The sequence below is a fragment of the Homarus americanus genome, unplaced genomic scaffold, assembly GCF_018991925.1.
Source record: "Homarus americanus isolate GMGI-L3 unplaced genomic scaffold, GMGI_Hamer_2.0 scaffold48220, whole genome shotgun sequence".
Taxonomy (NCBI): Eukaryota; Metazoa; Arthropoda; class Malacostraca; order Decapoda; family Nephropidae; genus Homarus; species Homarus americanus.
Genome location: NW_024755060.1, coordinates 24,527 through 41,782, shown reverse-complemented (window position 1 = coordinate 41,782; position 17,256 = coordinate 24,527). Strand labels below are relative to the sequence as shown.

Here is a 17,256-nt window from a genome sequence, read left to right as displayed (position 1 = left end):
CAAAACTCTTCCAGATTCATGTTGAATTAGTATACAGTACTACCTGTTCTAGATATATATTACAGTTTGTACATACTACTGGTATAGTAGTAGATATTGTTGTTGTTTTGAATTACTGCATGTCTTAAAGAAAAATGTACAGTATAGCTACAGTACTGTACTTAGTAGCTTGTGTGAAAAGTTAACTGAACACTGGTAATTTTAGAGACTTAACATTTCATACCTTTAGTTTTATCTGTGAATTATTTTACAAAATTTTCATCTCTGATGTAGAAAGTATTGAAATTGTTTGTTAGATATTTTTCATAAAGTTAGAAATGCTTTTTACTGTATACAGTAAGATTTTGATAATGGCAGGTGTGGATTTTTTAAACCTGTTTCCTTTATGTTAAATTGAGTTTATCACTTGCTAGCCTTGGTGAATAACCTCTTGAGATCTCAACACAGTGAATGCCCTATAGTAGAGCTTGCTCATTGTCATGGTGCATGGTGGGTCAGCAGTAGGAGGGTAACCTGTATCTTTCAAGTGAAGTAACATAAATATTTTCAAGCCAGTTTCTATCCCCCAATACACCAAGAGCTATTGAAGTTTTATCTATACACAATACTGTACTGTATAGTGGTGTGATGGTTGCTTGTAATTCCAAGAAATATTTTGTACTTTGTCAGAAGTGTGACTGTTGACAATTACTACACCTTTGAAAACCCAAGAGCCAAAACCAACCCCAAGCCATAATTGTGAACAAAAGATAGCTGTGGTTACTGGTAGATTAGACGATATTAGGAGTTCAGTTCCATATATTAGTCAGTTTATCTCACTGGCTTACACGTACAGTAAATAGTTGACATTCTGAAGCACATATGAATAATTACTCTGAGCTTAGCATAAAATATTGGGAATGAATTAGAAATAAAGTGTAATGACAAGAGGAATTTTTTCTTATGTATGGTGGGTGAATTAGAAGCTATCATTCTACTGATGCCTACAGGAGGTCCCCGGGTGACTTACGAACATCTGCTGATAGAAACAAGGTCCCATAAAGTTAAACTTTAAAGTTACAGTATTTTATTTACTTGGTGGCTTATTTTTTATTTTCATTTACTGTATTTTGTTATTTTATTTCTTATTTTCTTGTAAATTAAGTGATTTTAGATGTATGTACAGTATATAAGGATTTAGGCTATGATATAGTGGGATTTTAAACATAGTTCTGTAAGTACAGTATGCACGTAGAGTATGTTTTTCGACTTGCGTACATTTCTGAATTAAGAACGTCCCTAGGAGTGGAACTCATTCATAACCCAATGACTGCCTGTACATAGTCGAACGTTTCCTTCATCGTGAAGATGCCTGTGTGGTGTAGCTTACAAAATATTACAATAACATGAGTTAAATGAAGGTAAAACAGTTAATAATAATAATAATAATTAACAGTTTATTGAAAAAGTCGGCAGCCCGAAGGCTGAAAATATACATTAGACAAAAATTACTTATTACATACAAAGACATGGGGTGGGAGGGTCGTTTAACAAAAAGCTTTCATTACTAAAAGAAGAAAGAACAATGATTGAACATACAAATTATTATAGTTTACAGTTGATGGCCTGGGCGTGGGATGGTCGTGGAGACACCAGGTGGTGAGGTGTTCACATGGTGTAGTAACTCGCCCTCGGGTGTTGAAATGAGGGACCTCACGTGGTCATGGAGACATCGGGTGGCGTGATGCTCACGTGGTGTGGTAACTCGTCCTCGGGTGTTGAAATGAGGGACCTCACGTGGTCATAGAGACACCGGGTGGTGTGATGTTCACGTGGTACAATGACTCGTCCTTGGGTGTTGATATGAAGGACCTCACGTAGTCATGGGGACACCGTGTGGTGTGGGGTGGTGTCACAGTACCTCACTCTGCGCGGTGATGTTGTGTTATCACGTAGTCAGGTGCATAGCCGACCGGCCCTCTGTTGTTCCCAGTGTGGTCAGAAGATGGTGGTTAGTTCCCAGGGGTGCTTATCTCAGTGGTGGGTCACGGCTCTTACTGGTACTGTCTAGTGCTGAATTAACTGGCTTAAACACTGTTCATCACTGTTCAACACTGATCCCACTTCTTTCCAAAACAAAATTGTCACTTTTGATTATGTAGATATCCCGGTGGTGAGGATGGGTCGGGGAGAGGGACTTGAGGAATGGGCCGACATTGGCCAAGGGAGGCAGCTGCATAGCGGGAGCAGCGCCTGAATAGGTCTTGACGCTACGGTGGTCAAAGATGTTGTGCAAAGATCTAAAATTAGGTACAGTTAGAAGGATCAGAAATACTTCCTTCACCAGTTGCATCAACATACAGTACTGTAAATTTAATCATATGTATTCATTCTCTTTACAATTGTTAAGTCCAAGTTTATATTACAGGAAGAGTTATGTACAGTCACTCAAAAAACTATCTATAAAAAATTGCGTTGAGAAAATATAACAACGGACGGAGGATTTTGACAACCCTACCGAGACAACAGGAGTCACAGTGTTCATTCTGACATTCATCCATCACCTCAAGTATAGATAGTTTTTTGAGTAACTGTGCCTGCCTATGGTCAAGAATAATTAGTACTCCGTATGTTATTTCTCATTTATATGCAGTTATTTTATCAGTTTATTTACCTTTTCTCTTGTTTAGTTACTAGATAGAGGATATAATTACTGATATAACTATACTTTATATATGTTATCTCGGTATTAGAAATTGCCAATATCCAAAGACTTTTAGAAGCTGATTCAAGTGTTTCTTCTGCAGGGTTCACCCCAACGAGCCAAAGGACAAATGGGTATTGAATCCTATTTTAAGAGTCCCAAGGCAATGTCTTCAAAGAATGTTGAAGAGAAGGATAATCTGTTGGGCTATGTTAAAAAAGTACCCGGAATTCTAGGGATAAAAACTCAAATTGAAACGGAACCCCAAGATAATCCTGCCTGTGTTGAGACAAGTGAAATTTTAGCAAAGGCATCAATACATAAGGAAGGTGAAGATAATAAAGGATGTGATGTAAATGAAAATGTTCCTAAAAATAACAAGAAAAAGAGAAATGGGATCCGGAGGAAAAACAGTAAAGGAAATAAAGGAGAAAAAATAGAGAAACTTAATGATAATGTAGAGGTGCCAGTTGATGATAATACAGTAGTCCCAGTTGAAATGTGTGAAGAACAGAATCCTAGTATAGAATCAACAAATTTAGAAGCAACACATCCAGAAATTAAGGAGTCAGATGTCAGCAAATTAAATAAAATCCAGGAACAATCACAGCTCGGCAAAACACACTCAGAAACGTCATTGAACGGTGACTTAAAATTGCCCGAGTTAAGTAAAAAGGAAAAGAATATTTTTGCCTTTATGATGGCTAGCAGAGGTAATCAGAATGGTCTAGATGAAATGACTGACCAGGAAGAGTGTACTAAGATTAAAAATCCCACAGCAGATAAAATTCCTATTCAGAGTTCATGCAAGAATAAAGAACTTGTTGAAATTCTTATTGAAATTAATGTAGATGGGGATCCAAGTACTGAAGCCAATGCTTGTGGTCTAATTGCTGTATCAGATGATGGTGGAGGTGTGAATAATGATGCCCAGGTCTTAAAGGAGTGTAAAAGTTTGTCTCATGTCAGCGGCAATGTGTTTGCTTTCATGATGGCAAATCGTCAAAAACAGGAGAAGTTGTTAGCTAAAAACGAAAATTCCCAGGAGGACTCTGCAGGCCTTGTACCAGACGCACATCCCAAAGGCCAGGAAAAGGGTAAGCAAAATGCCCTCGCCGATCCAGACACCAGCGGTAAAGGCAAAGTGGTAACTCGGAAAAGGAAGCATAAGAAAGACGATCTCGATGATTCTCTTCGGGATTTTGATTTATCGCCCGATAAAAGCATCAAGAAAACGAGGAAACGCTTGAAGAAATCCAAAAATGCATCAGAGCAAACTATTAAAAAACAAACTGATCAAGAAATGTTACACGATGAACTGGAAACTTCAACTAGGGAAGACACATCTACAAATAGCAATCCGGTGTTGACAGTTCTAGACTCAACAGGTTATACTGAGAAGACTTACTGTGTGGATTCAAATGAGCTGGAAATAGCACCATCTTGCATATCGGTTTCCTTTGCAGACTATATAAAAGAAGCCTCAGAAAGACTCGGAGATAATAATATGAAAGATGTAATAAATGCAAAAGACAGTGGTATGGAAAGTGAAACAAGGCAATTAGTTGCCAAAGATATTAACCATAAACCTGATAATAACATCATTGATAAACCTAAAAAGATGAAGAAAGGGAAAGATGAGATAATTGATAATACTGAGAACATTCATATTAAAAAGAATAAAAAAAAGAATTTAAGCACAGATACACAAAATATTCCTCAAGGCAACTCGAAAACTCAGGTTGTGGGTAAACGCCAGAGGAGGAAATTGAGAAAAAGAGTTCAGTGTACACTCGATTCAGATGATGACTTTGAGGTGTCTGAAGTTACGACTGTCTCGTGTGAGAAGAGGAAAGACCGCCGTCGCCAACGCCATCCACCAGATACAACAGAAGAAACGGGGAATTCATGTACTCTGGAGGGTGTACTTGTAGAGCCCTCCAAGAAGAATATTTCAAATTTCTTTCAAAAGCTAAGCCAGAAGGAGAAGGCAGCTGAAAGACAAAGAAATATATTCACGGTTAAGGCAGATGTACATGCCCCTTATGATGGACCGAAGGCAAAAGCCACCGTGGAAAGCAAAGGTGTTGAAAGTAGCGACTGTGATAGGCACCAATTGAAAACCACAGTCGTCGATAAAGAAAACGTCATCGAGAATTGCACCGAGGGAAGCAATCGAAGGTTGAGTAAGAGATTAAAGAAGAAACAAGAGATAGAAGATTTAAATAAGATTGAATTACTGGAACAGATTACCATCGCAGTCTCGCCAAAGAAGCGTCAAGGCAACTCGCTGACGATCGACGTTATCACAGTTACCGAAGAGCAGCAGAATCAGTCGGGTCAAGAAAGTGGTGCATCAGGCAGTCGTGGGGAATCAGACACTGCTGCTTGTAAAGAGAAGAAGAAGATAAAAAATGCATTAGATACGACTCCAAGGAAAGTGTTGAAGACGTCTCAGGATCAAAATGTTATAAAGGTGAATAACTCAGATGTGTCAGATTCTGGCCTAGTTTCTGAGAACAACGTGAAAAGAAGGTTAAGATTAAGCTCATCCAAGAAGCGAGAGAAACTTCTGCACAGCGACATAATTACTAAAGTTGAAAACAGTGGAGAAGAATCAGTTATGAGGAGATCCTTGAGGCAAAAGAAACCAAAATTACTGGGACTAGAGGGAGAGACTTCTTCTAAGACAAGCACCACCAAGAGTCTTAAAACTAGTCAGATTCAGATCTCAGACGAGTCATCGCCATCAGCGGAATCTAACTGTGACATAAGCTCGGGTTCACTTTTGGAAACTGACGTAACAGGAATCGAGTATTCTTCACCTGAACTGAATGAGGGTGATAAGGAGAACAGTATCGTGTACACCTCGACTTTCATCCATAAATCTGACAAGCTCCGGTAAGTATCATTTCTTCATGTACAGGATAATAACAAGATTTGGGGGATTCTTCAATGTGGGGTTTTAGCATTAGCAGCTGAACGCCTACAACTTTAACTACTCTGTGCCTCTGCCTTTGACATTCCAGGAACTACCCAAAGTGATTAGAGCTTGTTATCTAGTCCACAGGTTAGCCAGGAAATTGTGGAGGGAAGTAATTATCAAGAATATATACTGTACTGGTATGTTCTGTGCAGTGATATGATCAGACTTTATTCCTACTGATTCTTAGGTTCATGTTTATTGAACATCCTAAAATTATCATTTAGTGTTCTTGAATAAAGTTACCCTAGTTAACTTTGACAGTCTAGGCTGATTTGGATAAAACTTTACAATATGAATGATTAAGATTCAGCTTGGATGCAATATATTAGACACAACCTCCGCATGTAATTACGTTGCTGCATTCCCATTGGTCGATTGTTTCCTCTCGGGTAATTCATGTCGCTGCTGTGGTCAAACTCCACCTGATCAGTACAATGCCTGCCAGAGCCTGTTGTTGTATGATTGTGGAAAAAAAGAATTCAGCAGGGAAGGAATGTAAGCTGCACCTCTCATAATCAAACTAAAAAAAATCAGTTTGTGGTGTGAGAAAAAACAACTTAGACTTTTAATCATCTCATTGCAACGTTGCCAAGTCTCTACATACTCCTACCCTCCCATACACCATCTCCCTCCCTCCCTCCCTCCCTCCCTCCCTCACTATTGTCCACAACATTGGTATGATTTTCGAGATTTAAGTATTATTAATTTTCTTCAGTAAGTTCATCTGCACTGCCAGGAAGGACATAGCTGACATTCTCACCACTAATAATATTTTGCTATTAATCATGACCCTTATATTAGTTATGGTTGGGAGCCTTAGTTTAAAATGCATGTATTATTGTTGAATTTTTTAGGTGATAGCATATTTAATTCAGTAGTGTAGTGTTAAGTGATCATACTGTATATACTTACAAAAGCCGTAGCATTAGGATATTTACTCAGGTGAAGTAAGCTGGTGTCTGTAATCTTCAGGTAATCTCTCTGTCTCTCTCTCTCACCCAAGGCTGGTAGAGATGTCTTCTGGAGGGGGTTACCTTATATTGTATGATGACTCGAAGCACTTGAATGTTCTCCCTGAAACTTGAGTGTCTTGGCCATTCGTTTTAGGTTGAGACATTGTGAGAGTTCACACTTTGATCTCTGACTTAGTATCTTAAGTAACTCATCAGAACAACCATGTATGGTCTTATTATAATTACAGATGTGGGTATTTTTGTCTTTTTCAGTTTAAGGATAAAAAGAATCAATACTGGGAAAACTAAATCCTTGAACGTCAAGCAAAATAGCCAACTTCAGAAGAATTCAGCCCAAAAGAAAGCCAAAAAGCTGTTACAAAAGGCCAAGGGACCCAAAAATAGCCCCAAAACTAAAAAACTTCGTGGGAAAAAGAAAAAAGCTGTCCTGGTGAACGCAGCTGACGGTGCGAGCAAGGAGAACGTCGTACTGGTAAACATGGCTATGGTCGAACCTGACTTAGTTGTGGTTGAACACAGTCCACCCAAGAATACTAAGAAAAAAAAGTCAACCCAGGCATTGCTTAAGCCACTTAGACTGAGTACAGCCCCAAGTAAACAAAACCTCAAGAAGGGAAAACCTGCTTCCCAAAATTCAAAGAAGAAAATAAAAAAAGTAACAGCGACTAATGATCGAACTACAAATAACACCAAGAAAACTATAAAGGAACAGAAGCACGCAGAAAACAAAAAGATAAACAAAAACAACAAAAAACAAATGCCCGCTAAAGGTAATAATATATATCATGATGATCAGTTGACCTTTATATTAGTCTCACTCCTTCCCCAGGCAGCTACAGTCTCACTCTATTTACTGTCATACATTTACTCCACTGCTATAACAGATACAATATATATCCTACTGTAGTACTTCCCCCCTCCACAACAGGGCCCCAAATACCCATCCAGTTTACCTCTGACACTTCACACAACTTAGTATCAATAATCAACAATATATCTTGTCCCCTGAAAGATACATTCAGTGACTATTTATGCTGTCTAAACATTCTTATACTTGATGGCTTCTTGAATGTCCAACCTTTTAACTTGTGTGTCTTTTACTCAATTCTTCCATATTAGTCTTGGTTTCATTTATTGTAATGCCTATTATTTTTGTTCCCATTCACTATCACTTTATTCCCATAGGTAGTCTTTCAATCTTTGACTAACAGCAGCTAACATACACTAACTACATATAAACCTTAATGTACTCTTTTTCCCCCCATTTGTCGTTGATTCAGTCAAGAGTAATACAGACTTTCATTTGATTTGTTTTTCATTCTCTGTTGTATTGTAATAGTTGTGTTCTATAGTGTTCCCTTCCAGAACAAAACTTTTAGATTAATTTGAGTTATCTGTAGTGCGTCATTCAACCCAACCACGCACACTAACACCAACTCCTTTTACGTGAATGTTTTGACGGTATGGTTGCCTGTCATTCAAATATACCATTGCTTTTTCGTTGTCCAGTACCTTCCCATCCTTGTATCACAGGATTTAAAATGCATTCATCTCAGACTGGTGGCAGTGTTTATTTAGTGTGTGTGTGTGTGTGTGTGTTTATAACCCCTTAGATGTACCATCCCCATTTTTATAACAGGATGGTTATCACTATATAAAAATGCCATACTTACAGAAACAAAACTGGCACCAATATTTTGCAAGAAACCTAAGTCACCGCCGTGTATAGAGGTGGTGAAGGTTGTGTCGCTGTCTCCGGCTAAACTGAAGGCCCGTCGAGACTTCCTAAAATCTGGCATCCCTGACGAGCTCAAGAAGCAGGTGTCTACAGAGAGGAGGTATGATATGACTCTTGGTACTCTGAGGTTGTGTTTTAAAGTTGACTTATTTAAAGCTTTTAATGAAAATGATAGAAATTAATGGGAACTGTTTCTGTTCTGGATTCCAGCCAATGTACTACTGATTGGGAGAAAGCTTGAAATTGTAAACAAAATTAAATACAAAAACTGAAATTTGCTAATCTTGTCCTTTGATTTTGTTTCTATCAGAGGAAATTGTGTTTATTTAAATGTCTTTTACCTTAACGCTTTTTACTGTTTATCTCCAGATGTACAGTAGATAAAACAACTATCTTGCATACTTTGTGGGAAACAATATGAGACCATGGACGATAAATTTTGGTATATGAGGGCTGTCACTAGTCACACGTAAAATTTTGGAGCATATCGATCCCCACCTGCACAGATAGTTGTTTTAGCTACTGTACATATATGTAGTAAATTTATGGGAAAGTCACGTGTATCATTTAGGGTTGTCAAACTGCCTCTGCATGGGGTGAAATTACTGGATTTTCATATTAAGACTGGATTTTGTCAGGTAGAAATTGCATATGTAAGGGATGGGTTTGTGTGTGTTTCAGGTCTGGTCAGAAGATAAGTGAGTTTTCATTTTACTGGTATTAAGTTGTTATTTCTTAGGTGTACAGTACTTCACTAAGGATTACTATTTCACATTTATCCCCAACAGTCAGGAGGAAGAGCTGAATAACTGGTCACTGTTCCCTAAAGTTAGTCACGTTCAGCAGAAGAGTGAAGATGAAGCCATGTGGAGTCTCACCGTCCCAGAGGTGAGTTTTCGTGGTGTCGTGTGAAGCTGTAGAGAATTGCATAACTGACTCCAGGCACCCTTCAGGTTACTGTGGTATTCCGTTCTAGAAAATCACTCCTAAATCTTTCCTTTATGCCTGTCACAACTTTCCATTACAATGTGTTTGCAAACTTCACGTAAGACTTCCATTCCCGAAAACCATTAAAAAATCGAGGGATCCCTGTATGTCAGATCTTAGGTTATGTTCAGTCCTAACTAAAATGGCTTTATAGTGTGATTTTCCTCCTAGGGTTTCAAAGTGTTTATTTATATGTGTTTTTCTCTTTCAGATTCCTCTACGAGATGTTGATTTCGGGGGTCATGATCTGGGTGTGAGACTGGACAAACCCATTTACGAATATGGTATTATGTCTTTGTTAGAGAAACCCGACTGCATTTCGCGAACGTTCCGGGTTCACGTGCCAACTCTCGACTTGCCGGATATAGTTTCAGTCTTGGCTATTATGAAACACGAGAACCCAAAGTTTCCCGTCTATCGTGTTTTCAAGTCTTACCACAGCATGAAAAGAGATGCTGTCGAATCATATAAAAAGGAATTGGAGAAGGAGGAGATAAGTTTGGTTGTCTTGGACGATGACGAAGACATGAAAGTAAAGAGAAAGCGTAAGAGAAAGGGCAGAAATTTGGGGCTGAGCAAAAGCAAGCGATCAAAACTCGGAGGAAAGCGAGCGGTGGCAGAAGTGACAGAGGAAAAACCGACCATTCCACCGTGGCAAGAGAGAACTCCTCACTCGTGGACCCAAATATTTGCTCCTAAAAGTGGCAAACAAGTTATAGGAAACAGAGGTAAGATTAATTAATTAATTTATTTATTTATTACCATTGATTGTAGGATATGCATAAATGTTTCCTTATGTTAATTAACTTTAGCTGTTAAATTTGTCAAAGGCAATATATTAGGCTATTAGCATTGTCTCTATCTATCTGTTTCATGATAAAGTGTGTATTGTCGTCCCCCTTGATCTAGTAGAGGAGGAGGAATACATGCCATCTGCATATGTGTCCGTGTATTCACCTCTCGTGTGTTCGAGGGTAGTGAACGTGGTAACTGCTTCTTCATTTATATATTCCCTCTTTCCTCTCATATCTTTTGTCCTATCCGTCCCTCCTACCGCTGAATCGTACATCTTATCGTTGCAGGACATGTGAAGCAGCTCAGGACATGGCTACAAGAGTGGAAGAGAAAGAGTCAAGTAGATGCAAATAAAGAAAAAAAGAAAAAGAAGAAGATATCAAGAAAAGGTAAGTGACTTGCGAGGGATTTGTTTACATATTCAAGGATTAATTGGCTCTCGTGATCCCAGGCATAACAACTAATGATAAATATGCTAAAAGGAAATACTGTAATACCATCTACATACAAATAATGAAAAGCTAAACGTGGCAAAAATAAGTCTTTATAGAATGATCATTAAGAGTTATATTCCTGTGCAATGGGTGAAATTGGATAGTAATGCATATAGGGTAATTATCAATAAAAGAGAAGAGTTGGAGGATTAGCTACAGATCTACCTGCACTTTAGAGATGAAATGTTGCAGAATGGAAGATTGATGAGAACTTTATCCCACAAATCAATGTTGATAAGTTATTTAGGGCTTCCAAAATAGACAGTTTCATGGTACTGTTGTTCTCTTAACCATGAAAATTTGTCACTAGTACTGGTTGAACTGCGAGGTCGGTGGTTCCTGGTCGGGGTTCCCCAAAGCACAAGTTTTTATTTTTCCGCTTGTTGATGGGAACACAGTACATAGGTGGATGGATGAATTGATGAATAAACAGGGAGATGGATGAATGTGTATGTAGATAGATGGTTGGCTGGATGAATAAGTAGTTAGAACAGTGAATAAGTAAGTACTGTAGAAATTTGGATGAATTGGTAGGTAGAATGAGGCAGTTGATAGCATACAGTTAATTTCAGCACAAATTAACAGGGAATTTCCTATGTTAACAAAACTTCTTACTCTATTCTAGGAGACAATTTTGTGAAATCTGACGAGTCCAGCAGTTGGGACGAAGAGGATGACTCCGTAAACACCTACCTTCTCTCTGGACCTCCCGGCATTGGCAAGACCTCTACAGTGTATGCCTTAGCTGCTGAACTTGGCTATAAGGTAAGGTACTGTTCTGTAAATTCATCCCAAAAGAATACAGAAGTAAAAATGTATTACAAATGTATTATTTTACTGGTGTTTTTATGCATCATTCAGAGTGTTGCCTCCATAAAATATACTCAGTTAGGTATAATTTTAACAACTAAACTGTCAGTACATCATTGTTCACAGGTGCTGGAGGTAAATGCATCCTCTCGTAGACCTGGCCGCCAGGTTATGAGTCAGCTGGCAGAGGCAACACAGTCTCACTCAGTGTCAAGTAGTTCATCAGCTCACCCTTTGAGTACAGTAGCATCAATGTTTGCAGCTAAGATGTCTGGATCAACTCTTGGTGCTGTGAAGAAAGGTATGTATCTATGGCGGTTTTACTATGTTATTCAATAGTATAGAACAATCGTTGTGTCATGCATAGAGAATTGCCATTACATTATGTTTCTGGGATTTCTAAATAACCATCTATCCATTGTACTTGTCCAGTCAAAATATTAAAATCACAAAGGGTTGTAAGGGAATTTATGTGATTTACTATGTCTCCACTTTTACTCTCAAGATAATTGCCTTAACCAGCCAGTTAACAGCACAGAGGGAACTGGAGGAGGTCTTGTGTTGTTACCTGCAATCAATGTATGTTAAGTTTTTTGTGCATTTCCTTCCAGCAATGCCGTCAAGCCTGAAGGATGCCACTCAAGGATCTGGGAAAGATGTAGAGAAGAGGAAGGATGTCTCTCTTGTCTTGTTTGAGGATGTGAGTCAAATTTGTATATTAATTTAAGTGATATTTAATGTTGGTATTTGCTTTCTTTTTTCTTTTCTGTTTTTTCCTTTTATCATTTGTCTCTTTTATTGGTACAGGTATATGAAGGGTGTTCATAAATGATTACCCTGATTAAAACATGAGAGCATACTGTTTTTAGGGTAATCATTTATGGACACCCTGTAGTTTTTATCTGGAGAGGGGAATCCATTCTATAGAAGTTCCACTGTAACTATGTCTTTACCACAGATTGACACAATGATAAGTGTGCACCATAACAATGTGTAATTTAACAGCTTCATTCTGCATTAAAGAGGTGGTTATTACTCGTATATATATTATGATTCGTATTTTGTTTTCCAGTCCGACACGCCAGTATTTTTAACTTTTTGTTATTTTTTATAGATCGATATCGTGTTTGAGGAGTGGGACGAGGGGTTCATCTCGGCCGTCAACAGCTTCATAGCAACGACCAAAAGACCGATCATCCTAACAGTTAGTCATTCATCACCAGCTGTATTGTCCAGAATTAAGGGGAGATACGAGAAGATTAATTTTGTCACCCCACCAGAGGGTATTATTGGTAAGTACAGGGTAATAGAGTTTATACCACTGCTTGAAGACATAACAGGTTTGTAATTGAGTTTGTAGACCATCATAGTATTTATAGGTTTGTATCTGTGGTATAATTTAGTACAGAATACAAGAAAAACTGTATTTATATCCATTTGAATGTACAGGTAATGAATTATATATCTTACAGTAGTTGTGGATTTATTCTAATGGTTTTAAATTAAAGTTTTTCAATATTACATAGATAAATTACCTACTGTAGTTATCTTTCCTTTACAGCCCATCATTTACAGTTGTTGTGTCTGGCCAATGGATATCACGTGTGTTACAAAGATCTGGAGAGTCTTGTCCATATCAACAAGGGTGACATCAGACAGTCCTTCCTTGACCTTCAGTTGTTAGCTGTGTCGGGCTCGTCCCATGACACGTGTCGGTGTGGAACATCTGAGGTACCGTATGCTGGAGTCACACTGTAGTATCTTATTCACTTTTATTAGCCCATCCTCTACTGTGTTATTTCTCTTCCATAAAAAGGTCCTAACTATTAATCTGGTTTATCTGTCACTTCACACAACCTCACATCAATAGCAATAATGATCCTAACTATTTCCTTTGATGTTGCTTGAAATTTTTATTTATATAAGTATATAATATTTTCATACTGCAAAATACATTATCATTTTTTTCTCATCACCGGTATCAAGATATATAGAAATAATTTTCCATATTCTCCATACTAGACTTTATTGATTGTTGTTATGATTCCAGATGATGAATGTATCAAGTACTGAATGTGACAACATCCTTGAAGGCTCCAAAAGAAAAGATTTGAGCATAGTTGATATATTCCCAGAAGCAACAAACATTGAGCTTCACAATGTTAGGCTGTTCACAGCCGGGTTTTGTGGCAAGATTCAAGCTAAGGCAGCCATAGATGATAGGATCTTTGACCTAAGACAAGTTGGAAGTGACAGTGTGCCAAAGATAAGAGGAGATATATCATGGACACAAATTGCAAACAATCTTAGCTTTATTCTTCCATTTCCTTTGAGAGAGAAGGAGAAAAAAGTACCAGTATACCCACTCCAGCCTCATGATCCCAAGCTGAAAACAACTCCTCTGTGGCAGCGCAACAGTTGGTTGTCTCTACATGACGAAGAGGAGGAAGAAGAGTTCACTCAACCAGAAACTGTAGAAAAGGAAGAAGAACCCGTAGAAGAAATTAAAGTACCACCAATTGTACAAAATGCATCTAAGCTTTCCTTGAATTCATTGGTTAATTTATATGACACATTTACTCAGTTAGATATTTTAGAGTCTTCTCAACAATTGAGTCATAATAGAACCCAAATTAAGGAGTGTGGATGGTGGGTGCAGCAGCCAACTGCAGGGCTCAGTGAAGACCCAAGAAATCCTCATCCACATTGGACATCCTATGATAATATAAACAATATAACTCAAGAACTGGGACAAAGGGCATTGATTCAATGCAATGGAGAAATCAGCTCCATTCTTACAGCAGTCACTCCAGAAGATTGGCCACAGCTGTGCTTGATTAGTGACAGCAATTGTCGAATGCCAAGTCTTTTGCCGCATTTTTCTCCTAACGACAGGTAAGGAAAGATAAGATGCTTATTCTACTATGAAAAATGTGTTGTTATAGTTGATAGTTGTGTGCCTTGATAATATGTGTTGGAATAATGAAGGTGGTGACAGGGATTAGAAACTATACATGATTTAACTTCTTAAATATTTGCACTTGTATCCCCTCACACTTCTCTGTTTACTCATAAGCCTGATATCAATCCACGGTCACTAGAATTAAGCCTCTCCACGGAGCTCTACTTCTTAGTACTTCCAGCCATCTCTTCAGCTCCTTCAGTCCTTCATTGTTTACATCAGTCATCAGATTATCACTTCATGACTTTCTTGTCTTTCCCCATAGGTCTATGACTCTATGTCCATGGATCATTGTTTTAATATTCACCGACGTTCCTAATTATCTGCCGTCAAATCTGGTCAGTGCTCTAAATCCAAATTACTATGGAATCAGAAACCTTATTCTTTCATAAAAACTTGAATAAATGCAGAATTAATTACACAGGAATCATCTGCTTCATGTGTCTAGGTTCTGAAACTCCTCTGTGTTGTCCTTAAAATGAATACAGTATAGATGAGGGAGAAATTGGTGCAAAAGTCCCCAATTATATATAAAAAATTTTGGCATAATTTTGTTGGTATTTACTCTGTATATGTGGATTAGGATACAAGTAATGTAATCAACAATTAAATGTTTATTTGCTAACTAAAACTAAATACTCATCTGTCTTAATTTTGGACTAATTTTTTAGCCCTCATCTCTTGCCCTAGCCTCAAGGATATTGTATAATGTAAGTACAGTACATACCTCCCCTCCCCTCCTCTCTTCTCACCTACCAACAGGTCAGCCAGGTCCATAGTTCCATGAATATTTGAGACTTTACTTTATACTGTTTACAAGGATCAAGTTTAAGTATGAACCATCAGGCAGTAAGTTGAAATTGATTCTTAAAACAATCTTTTCTTATCTGGTGTAGAAAAAAATAAAACATGACCATAGTTGATCTCTTATCGATTAATTTCATAATTGGTTGCTTCAATTATCTGTGTTTGTCTAATGATTTATAGTAGGTAAACCCTGAACCTTATGATCTGCCATTTTAAAGTCAAAATGTCCTGCTTAAGCTCTTCACTATGGGTTGCCACTTTTAGTATTTTATTTGGAAAATGCCAGATGATTTTATTCAGCATAGAGAAACACAAGGAGTTAAACGTTAATAAAAACCCAAATGATACCCGTCTCCTCAGGTTTCTAAGGTAACCAGAGGAGATGATAAGTGATATGGGAGAATAATTTGAAGGTACAGTATATATATACAGTATAATGAAAACAAAACAAGGAATATTGATGTCATTAAAAATTACGGGATTAGAATAGGAAATCGTGACAGTAAATGATAAAAGGTGTACTGATGAAGTAGGAATATATAAAGTAAAGGAAGAAGAATATTAAAAGATCTTAAAAAATGATTTAGGTTCTTATGGTTTTAGAAGTATTTTACCTTACAGATGACAGTACTATATATAAAGTTGATTTTACATTAATATTTCTCTCTCAATAGATATTTTATCCCTAGACACCTCGACAGTAATCAATTCTTGTTTTTACAGTGAAAGAAGTAGTCAGTGGGCTGCCATGGCAAGTATAGCTGCTAGTTTACCTCCTGTGAACCAGCTAAGTAGAAGTATATCCCTAGATTACTTCCCCACAATCAGAAGCTTTATCCGGCACGATGAACTCGGCGCAGCACTCAGTAAAAGGCGAAGAGGACGGCGGTACTTGGGCCACTTTACACAGCTGGGTTTCGATGTATCAGTAAAAGATAAGCTAAAAATGGCAAATGCAATGATCACTTAGTATGGTGTGTGTAATTAGGTCTAAATTTTGTGTTTAGTTTATTTATATATTATTTATTACAGAAGAGACTAAAATATTATTTGGAATTCTATTTAAAAGATAATTTTATTCAATGACCAAATTTGTTTGTTTAGGAATGTGTGTTAATAAAGTGACAAAGTGTGTAGAGTAGTATTATTTCATATTGTGTCTGTCTATGCAAGTGCGCTGCAAACCTTTTCTTGTTTTGACGAGGTAAACAAAAATTGTGCTTAACAAGGCACCCAAAGACAGAATTTTATGGGCCAAATCAAAGGAGGCAACACTACACAGTATGAAGATCTTTTAACTAACTTATAAATATATTTTAAGCATATCATTAACTTTCTTACAGACAGTTGAAACATGGAGGTGCATATATGGTAACTGGCACCCTTCAGTATCTAACCTGTTATACCCCACCTCATCCTCCAACACACACACACTTGCAGATCTTGTCGTGCGGCTCAAATCGTGTCTATCCCGTCATTCTCTCTAACTGTTGTAAATTGTGTCATTTGTTATATTTTCCTCTTCCACAACGGTCCTAAGATAAAAGTGTCAGTTTGGTTTATGTTCACAAAACATTAAACCATTTATTCCACGATTAAAATAAATGGGGTTTTATATTTCGAATGGTCATTTTCTTTGTTGTAGTAGATGGAATTTTAAGTGTGTGAAGATTCAGAGGCTTGTGGCTTGTTTATTACTCATGCCTTTCTGAGTGGTATTATAATTATTTTTACTGTTTAATGATCATATCCCTTATGGCTATGTTGTGGAAGGGAGTACCACAGCAGGACATCTGTACAGCAGTAAGAATGAATGAAGGGAGAAACTCGTATATACAGTACAGTCTCTCCTCTACTTACGACAACTCGAACATACGACGGCCACGGTCGTATAAAATATTTTTCATATTACGTATTTTCGAGTCCCGACGTTAGTGATCGCTCTGTGTACTGACAAAATTTTCGTTTGTAATTCCCTTTAAAATGGCTGGCAAGTGTAAAAGTGAGAGTTCTCGTGGTG

The 17,256-nt window shown here is 37.6% G+C and overlaps 1 protein-coding gene across 3 annotated transcripts in view; it reads left to right on the top strand.

The window, feature by feature from the left end:
* LOC121856363 (ATPase family AAA domain-containing protein 5-like) overlaps positions 1-17,243 on the top strand; it is a 25,538-nt gene extending 8,295 nt beyond the window's left edge. For 2 of the 3 annotated variants that reach the window (XM_042351876.1, XM_042351877.1), the window contains exons 3-15: positions 2,787-5,584; positions 6,896-7,413; positions 8,319-8,481; positions 9,170-9,269; positions 9,580-10,096; positions 10,451-10,552; positions 11,283-11,422; positions 11,594-11,768; positions 12,079-12,167; positions 12,582-12,759; positions 13,029-13,198; positions 13,518-14,362; positions 15,960-17,243. In XM_042351876.1, coding sequence (XP_042207810.1) covers positions 2,787-5,584; positions 6,896-7,413; positions 8,319-8,481; positions 9,170-9,269; positions 9,580-10,096; positions 10,451-10,552; positions 11,283-11,422; positions 11,594-11,768; positions 12,079-12,167; positions 12,582-12,759; positions 13,029-13,198; positions 13,518-14,362; positions 15,960-16,206 — 6,042 coding nt within the window. In that variant the 3' untranslated portion in view covers positions 16,207-17,243. The other variant, XM_042351878.1, reaches the window with a different exon arrangement.
* The last annotated feature ends 13 nt before the right edge of the window (positions 17,244-17,256 follow it).